The 8340-nt window shown below is 36.0% G+C and overlaps 3 protein-coding genes across 5 annotated transcripts in view; 2 read left to right on the forward strand and 1 right to left on the reverse strand.

The window, feature by feature from the left end:
- The first annotated feature begins 1834 nt into the window (after positions 1-1834).
- Positions 1835-3100, forward strand: LOC108976953 (peroxiredoxin-6). Of its 2 annotated transcripts, none has more exons than XM_018946409.1 (6): positions 1835-1925; positions 2016-2130; positions 2186-2361; positions 2418-2610; positions 2669-2741; positions 2810-3100. In XM_018946409.1, the coding sequence occupies exons 2-6, from the start codon at positions 2027-2029 to the stop codon at positions 2936-2938; spliced, it is 675 nt and encodes a 224-aa protein (XP_018801954.1). In that variant the 5' UTR covers positions 1835-1925; positions 2016-2026; the 3' UTR covers positions 2939-3100. The 2 variants fall into 2 exon arrangements, with proteins under 2 accessions (XP_018801954.1, XP_018801953.1); XM_018946408.1 differs by having other exon boundaries at positions 1836-1937.
- Positions 3101-3325: 225 nt separating this feature from the next.
- The window catches only part of LOC108976961 (congested-like trachea protein), a 9290-nt gene continuing 4275 nt past the window's right edge, over positions 3326-8340 (forward strand). The window contains exons 1-4 of one of the 2 annotated variants that reach the window (XM_018946419.1): positions 3326-3544; positions 3616-3731; positions 3791-3942; positions 4029-4461. In XM_018946419.1, the coding sequence (XP_018801964.1) occupies positions 3829-3942; positions 4029-4461 (547 nt within the window). In that variant the 5' untranslated portion in view covers positions 3326-3544; positions 3616-3731; positions 3791-3828. The remainder of the gene's footprint in view (positions 3545-3615; positions 3732-3790; positions 3943-4028; positions 4462-8340) is intronic. The other variant, XM_018946418.1, reaches the window with a different exon arrangement.
- LOC108976960 (insulin-like growth factor-binding protein complex acid labile subunit) overlaps positions 4905-8340 on the reverse strand; it is a 4762-nt gene continuing 1326 nt past the window's right edge. Inside the window, exons 3-5 of the mRNA XM_018946417.1 lie at positions 7370-7934; positions 6193-7034; positions 4905-5960 (exon numbers count right to left, since the gene is read on the reverse strand). Of these exons, the coding sequence (XP_018801962.1) occupies positions 5106-5960; positions 6193-7034; positions 7370-7934 (2262 nt within the window). The 3' untranslated portion in view covers positions 4905-5105. The remainder of the gene's footprint in view (positions 5961-6192; positions 7035-7369; positions 7935-8340) is intronic.

Here is an 8340-nt window from a genome sequence, read left to right on the forward strand (position 1 = left end):
TGATCCCTATCCGGAAACATGGCTCCAAGGGCCTTCGACCTGCGCCTACAGACTGCAATGCAGTCGATTAACAGGTGCTCCGGGGTTTCAGGGTCCTTGTCGCAAAACCGACAGTTTGCGCAAGATGATAGACCCATACTGAATAGGTGCCTTTTCAGTTTGCAGTGGCCGGTATAAAATATGAAATATGGGACATGTTTGTAGCTTCCTTGTCTGCGTTTCCCTGCATCCAGACGAACATATTGGTGCGGCATAGTAAAGAATGCCTTGTTGCGGCTCTATACATTGGCAATAATCGCGTTCGTTTGAGGGGTGAAATTCACAGGCTGTCGAAAATCCCACCTAAAGTGTTAGGTGAAAATATCTTGTCAAATATAAAAGTTTTCCATACAATAACTTGATTTTGGTCATTCAGTTTGTATGGCAGCTCTGTATATGCTAAAATAATCCGAACTGAAAAATTTATTGAGATATCGGAGTATTGCTTGGTATAATAGTTCTTCACTCTATTTTCCCAAGAGAAGTTCGAATTACTGTCAGCGCCGTATTTTTTTTTTATATTTCCACAATAAATTCTTTCTTAACATTCTTCGAATATCATATTTTAATGCATCATTGGTTTTAATAAAAATATGTTGACTGTGTCGTCAGATAATTTTTACAAAAATATGCCTGTTTTGCACAAAATAACCCTACTTACCGTTAATCAATTCGATTTCCCGTTTATTATTTATATCAGTTAATATATACATATGTATCGTCACCTAAAATGAAAATAACGTAACAACATTTTCGAAAATTTACAGTGGCACGAAATAAAATGGAACAAGAGTGGAAGAAAATTTTAATATTGGTCAAAACTAATTCATATAGGAGCGCAGAACCTGAAAATCTTGGACATATATATGTAATATTATGTATGTAATTTGAAGTAGTGAATCGTAATCAATAAGATACTCAATTCCGAATTTTTTGATGATACGATGAATCTCTTCCAAAATTTTTTTTATTGCGTTTGTAAATTTTATATATCGTTTAAATTGCGTTTAACATGCGGGAAATTTAGATACAAAAAAGTAATCTATGTTTGTATTACCGTGTTTTTTACAAATCCAACTTACCTGATGACTACTGCTTTGCATTTCTTTTTCTCCAATACCAAAGTCCTCTCCGTATAAGCATGCACATGTAAATACATGCAGAAGTATATAGTAAGTATACATGTACATATACATATGTATTTTCACATTTTTCAGCCTCTCAATTACACACTATACTTTTGTTACATTTCCGATACTCTGGATATTAAAAAAATGCCGGACGCACTACATTTCGGGTACCAGAAATTAAAATTGAACGAATATCCGTTTCCTACACTTCACTTCCACTTATTTCAGCACTAAACAACAAATATAGCTTTTGCTGCACACAACATATTTATTATTTCACGAAATAACCGAAAACTTTTCATTTATTAGTAATTTGAAACAAATTTCATAAACTTCACGATTTGCAAACTTTCAAATTCACGAATTTTGTCAAATTTATCGCTCGCCAAACAAAAGTTGCCACCACGTTAAGAGGATATGTGATTACTCAATTACCACCTAGGAACAAAATATTTTATTTTGATAAAATTTGTCAATATTTGATTTAAATTTGGAAATTTTTTTTATAAACAAATTTTAGACAAGTTTTTGAAATAAATACTTATTAATTATATACATATTCTTTATAATAAACATGAAATTTCAAATTTCATAAGTTTCGTAAAATATAAACCTGCTTGACACTATGGTAGCACTGCGTAACATTCATTCCACTCATTCCACAGCCAAATAGCAACACTTTTATTTGTTGTCGGCCGGCAACTAGTTGAATTTCACAAATTAATGCTATTTACGGCGTAATTTAATTCCATTAGAGTAAATAATTATGTAATTAAATGCTATCTTATGCACGCAATATTAGCAAAAATTATGAATATAAAATATGATACGACTCTGTGCTTGCAGATTGTGACAGAATGGCGGCTACCAACAAAGCATTAAATATCGGTGATGAATTTCCAAATTTTCATGCTGAAACAACTGAGGGTCCCATTGACTTTCATGAATGGATAGGCAAATCGTGTGTTAACTGCATATTAAATAATTGTAAAGGATAACTTTAATTTCATTTTCAGTTGGGCAATTCTGTTTTCGCATCCAGCCGACTATACACCAGTGTGCACAACGGAATTGGCACGTGTCGCAAAACTCCTACCGGAATTTGCTAAACGAAATGTAAAGCCAATTGCTTTATCTGTTGATACAGTTGAGTCGCATAAAGGATGGATAGAGGATATTAAAAGCTACGGCGGTAAGTTTTTTGAATAATAAGAACTTGTTTATATTTATACTACAATTGTTTCATAGCTCTAAACTCCTTTGACTATCCAATTATTGCTGATAACAAGCGTGAATTGGCTGTGAAATTAAATATGCTGGATAAGGATGAGTTAAACAAAGATGGCATACCACTAACTTGTCGTGCAGTATTCGTTATTGATGATAAAAAGAAGCTGCGTCTTTCAATTCTTTATCCAGCCACAACTGGCAGAAATTTTGAGTAAGTAACTTATTATATTGCCAAAAAATTGTATCTAATATTGTAATGTTATTCATAGTGAAATACTGCGTGTAATCGACTCACTTCAACTCACACAAAATAAATCCGTGGCTACGCCAGCTGATTGGAAGGTACAGCTCATTCATAGTATATGAATATATTTTTTTTTCATTAAACAGATTTTTTTAAAATAATTTAGCAAGGAGATGCATGCATGGTTTTGCCCACGGTTAAGGAAGATGACGTGCCGAAACTATTTCCAGCTGGCATTGAAGTGGTTGCAGTACCATCAGGGAAGACTTATTTGCGTAAAACGCCACAACCGTAGATTTTAATAATCCGGTCATAAAGAAACTGTTGAAAATTGCTATTTTAAGTTCCTTTAGAAATCTATTTGTAATTCTTCTTTGTAATTTATGTTATGAATTTCTAGTTTTTTAATAATTGTAACCTCTTTCTACATTCTGATTAAAAACAGCACTTCATCATATATTGTTATTTTGAATATTTGTCATAGACTTAATAAAATTATATTAAATTATATATGCCCTTGCAACAACAATTAATTTTATTTGTGAGCTATGCATACCGTAAAATACTTGTTATGAACTTTTAAATAAACACATTAGAATCAACGACCAAAAAATATTGCGCAATATTTTTAAACGGTCGATTATAGTACCTCTGACTAATCGATAATATTTTATGCTTTTTATTTGACGTTTGAAATTCGCTGCCCTGGCGGTATTTGTTGCACTAGTGAATTTAATTCAATAACATTGAACAATTGGGCAAATTCCACAGCATCACACCAGCAGCAACAGGTTTCCGTATCACACGTCTGCACAAAAGTGAAAGTGCGCAAGGAAACTGCTTGTTTAATACTAAGAACGTTTCTCTAAAGGATTGAGTAGGGACAACAAAAGACGCTTAGGTAAGCAACTCCAACGCTGCCAACAATATAATCAGCTGTATTCCTATAAACAATAATATCAATATTTGTAGCAGGGTTATCACAAGCATTAACAAAGAAATAAATTGAGTTCCTAGGTTATGCGTATCCACTGACCATTTGCGAGCATACTGCCAAGTACAAAGTTCAATTGGGCACCGTATTTGTGGTATGTATTGATAATTAAAAAGTGACAATTTGTGATTATTTATATTTTATTTGATAAAGACTTCAAAACCAAAACACATACATACGAAACAATCAAAATGTCAGAGGCACCTGCACAAGAGCGTAAAGCAAATCCCTTCAAAGCTTTTCTTAGTGGCGGATTCGGTGGCATATGCAATGTGTTATCTGGTCATCCGCTGGACACCATTAAGGTTAGTTGTAAATATTTAAAAAACATAAATTATCACTAAATTATTTCTTTTTTTGTTTTTTTTTTTTTTTTGTTTTATGTGCTTAGGTGCGTCTGCAAACAATGCCAAGACCAGCGCCTGGGCAGGCGCCATTATATACCGGCACCTTTGATTGTGCTGCCAAAACTATTAAGAATGAAGGTGTCCGTGGGCTTTACAAAGGCATGTCTGCACCGCTTACCGGTGTAGCGCCAATTTTCGCATTATGCTTTGCTGGCTACGCATTAGGCAAACGAGTACAACAAACTGGTGAAAACACCAAATTGACATACTCGCAAATTGCTATTGCCGGCTCGTTTTCTGGCTTGATGTCAACGATAATAACAGCGCCTGGTGAGCGTATCAAGTGTTTACTGCAAGTGCAACAAGCCTCTGGTGGTGAGCGCAAATACAAGGGTATGATGGATACCGCAGTGCAACTCTACAAAGAGGGCGGTATACGTAGTGTTTATAAGGGCAGTTGTGCGACGCTTTTGCGAGGTGAGTACCTTGTGAGTTATGTCTAGTGCTGTGTTTGAATGAACGTTATGTGGTTATGGAAAAGAAATTCTTTATTATATTTGTTTTAAAAAATTTTTATTTTGAAAATAATGACAATAGTTTTAGGAAGTTGTATGAGCATGTGTGTTTTTATTTGTAAATTTTTAACTAAAATGCTAATCTTTAATATAAATTTTTTGTGTGATTAAAGTGTTTAAATTGAAGAATTTTGCTTCATTTGATTGTACAATTTTGTACTTAAGATTCGTGTTTAACCTGCTCTTTAGTGTAGTTTACTTATCAAATTTTTTGTCACAACTATTGATAAATTATTGAAAAAGGTGTTTACCCTTAGTGCGCCGATATTAGTTTATTCGAAATTTTCTTAAACGCCATAAATTTGTATAAATATAAATCTTAATATAGTGTTGTGATGTGTGTGTGCTTAAACTAATGCATATAACAAACTAAAAATATGACAATCTAACAATTAATTTTTTTGATTATTTATTTAACTTAAGACAACCAAAGCTCGCTTCTTATCTATCAGGTTCTTGTAGACCAAAACTTTAGCGCTTCAAAATTCACATGATGTCATTGTTCGTGTACAACAAATACCATTTTTTTATATATATTATTCTATATTATATATCATTTGAAATATTATTATTATCTTCTTCTTCTGCAACATGTTCCACACGTTTGGCGCGTTCCTGTTGCATTGCGTATGTCAATGTATTCCTTTGTGTCAATGCAATAACGGTTTTTGGCTGCCCATCTATCACTCTGACCGCGTGCACTTGTGTTTGGTTTTTGTTTTTCATTAATTTCAATTTGCTCTGCTCAATTTTACGCCAATGTGGCATAGGCTGTTTACCACCCGGCCGTGGCAATATGCTGTTTTGTTGTGGCGTATGTGAATGTTGTTGCTTCTTAGTTAGCACCACACGTCCAGGAGCACAATTCAATTGTTTATGTATTACATAGAAGACGCTACGTTCGTTGTGATTGCTACAACGTGGTGCATAGCGATTCTCATAGACGTAACTATCCACACGTCGGCATGAAATTTGCTTACCCGTCGTATAATCGGTGATGCAACGTTTCGTGCGTGGACCACGCACTTGATTAGTAATCTTGGGACGCCAATTGTACATCTCACAACTACATTCCCATGGATTTTCGTTAAGCCGTGCTAAACGCAATTTCGGACGCAGAAAGAATGTGTGTGGCAGTGTGCGTAAACGATTGCCTTGCAAGTAGATTTCCTCCAATTGCGGTTGATCATCGAGTAGGCCAGGTGGAAAGTAGGAGATGTTATTATAGGACAAATCTAGCACTTCCAGCGCACGACAATCGATAAAAGCGTCCATTGACAGCTCTTGTATGCCACAATGACTCAATTCAAGTTCGCGTAGCTTGTGTAGACTTGCGAAGGCGTCGAACTCGATGCTACGTATGTTGCCATGCAACGTTAGCTTCTCCAGCGCTGTCAAGCCCTATAAATTGGAATGTGTTTTATGAAATGTAAATGACTTAGTTTTTATATGGCCGCGCATTAGAGACAATCGATAATTGTATAAATTTAATATATCCGAAGGGATTTGCATGGACATTTTTTTATTTTATCTTTATGATATTACTATTTAAGGCCGTTCAAATTGATTAGATCGGACAATTATAAGTGCCATTCAATCTGACAGATCGAAAGCCACTGTTGTTTAAACTTACCTTAAACATATTTTGCCCCAAATTCCCGACTGACACATTTCCAATATGCAACTCCTGCAGCTCCACTAGCGATTCGAAAGGTTGATTGTTTTTCAAGCGCAACGCCATTGTTTGCGAATCAAAATGCATCGAAAGTGTTGAATTCATAACCCAAAAACTGGCCGGTAATATATTTCTAATGGGATTGCTACGAAAATCAACGCGCACCAATTTTGGAAAGGGTGGAAAACTGCGTTCACTCAATTTATCCAAACGATTGTCGCTTAAATCGAGCACTTCCAACTCCAGCAGACCGGCTAAAGCGCGATAATGCAAGTCGTGTATCAAATTATGTGCCAACGACAGCGTTTGTATATGTAGAGCGCCATAGAAGGAGAATGGTGGCACCTCTGTAATACCGTTGCGTTCCAACGATAAGTGATCCAAAGCAGTCAGACCGTCAAACATCTCCCAACGCAGTTCGTTCAATTGACAACCGTGTATGCGCAAAACTTGCAAATGCTCCCACCCGTAGAATGTGGGCATGCGCGCTTTTATCAATTCCTGTTTGTAAATATCGTACGGCACTATATTGTCATCGTAATCGTCGAGTGGCGCAAAAGCCAAAGCATCCAAATCGTCATACGATTCACTGCGCGGCTTGTAATCGTAACTATCTTTGGGATGGACGGAATTCTTGGGACGCTTGTAATCTTCACTGCCCAACAGTGTGACCGATTCGAAATTGGCATATTGCAGAAAACCCAGCGATTGATCGAAGAGTACGCGCAAGGAGCGATTGAGGCCACCGCGTACTTCCAATGTGGTGAGTTGATTGAGTGGCTTCAGCGTGCTCAGATTGACTATTTGTGGGAAGTGGAGAAAAAAAAAAGAAGTGGAATAAAAGATGAGGAAAATATATTTATAGTTGATATTCGCACTATGCACAAGTGCTATGTGTGTGAAAGCGACTAAACAATTGTTTATCTAACTTTATAGCATTTTACAAAGCGCCGCATAGTCTTATCGCACAGCGCAGCTATCCTTCGTAGCATGCTTGCAAACGATTACTGCTTCATTTTTACGTTTTTCGGAGTGTTTTGATTTTTTTTTAGTAATTTTATGATTATTTTTGTTTTATTTCTTTTAATTTTTTTATTAAATTTAATATTTATTGGAATTTTTTTGAAATACTCACTGCTTTTATTTCTACCACTGCTTGTGTAAAGCAATATCAAAGCATGCAAATCATGTGGCAACTTCTGTATCAAGTCCTCCACGTCGCTCTCCTCTTGCAGTATACAAGTAGCCTGTTTCATATAAGGATTTATCGTGTACACATCATCATTAGCGTCGTTATCAAAGTTTTCGTATGTGGCCTCGTTGCTGTTGCTGCTCGCACGCTCATTAGACCAAATATTGTCCACTTGCTCCGCACCTGGTCGTTGCGCTTGCATGTGTTGTATCCAACGTGATATGGACAGCTCGGCAAAAGGCGCATACTGACAGACACAACCGGTCGGACATTGTAGCGTGTCGATTGCCAACTGTTGCGTGTGCTCATGTGGCAACTGTAATGGGGGCACTTCCGTTCGTTGCAATCGTTGTATCCGGTGTGTTGTAGTCACTTCATTGTGTGCACGTTCAACCGCGTGTGGTCCCAACTTTTTATGCTTTTGTTGTAGCTGCTGATATTTTAGAAATTTCGTATGCTGTTTGGTATGTGGTTTGGCATTGATGCGTGCAGCGTTGACATTGAGTTGCTGTAGTGGCATAGGGGTGGTAAACGGTACCATGAATTTGTGTGAAAAATAGTTAAATTTGTTTTTTTTACTTTTTGTTTATGTAAAACATATCTTTTTTAAACTAATTGTGTGAAACTATTGCTAAAATATGTACTAAGCTAAGTGTATTTAATAGAACCATATTTTTTTGTTTCCTTTTCTTTTTAGTAGCTTCACTTGCGTGTGTCGCAAATCGCGAGTTCCTCAGTTTTAAGATATCGTGAATTTTTACACAAGCTCTTTTCTCCTCAAAAAACTGCTAATTTATTGTAAACGCCGATATCGGGCAATTATTAGATATAGCTGTCATATAAACTGATCGATCAAAATGAAGTACTTGTATGAAAAACTTTTTTATTTGAAAAAATATCTTCACGACATTTGG

The sequence above is a fragment of the Bactrocera latifrons genome, unplaced genomic scaffold (genome assembly GCF_001853355.1).
Source record: "Bactrocera latifrons isolate USDA-ARS-PBARC rearing strain unplaced genomic scaffold, ASM185335v1 scaffold_82, whole genome shotgun sequence".
Taxonomy (NCBI): Eukaryota; Metazoa; Arthropoda; class Insecta; order Diptera; family Tephritidae; genus Bactrocera; species Bactrocera latifrons.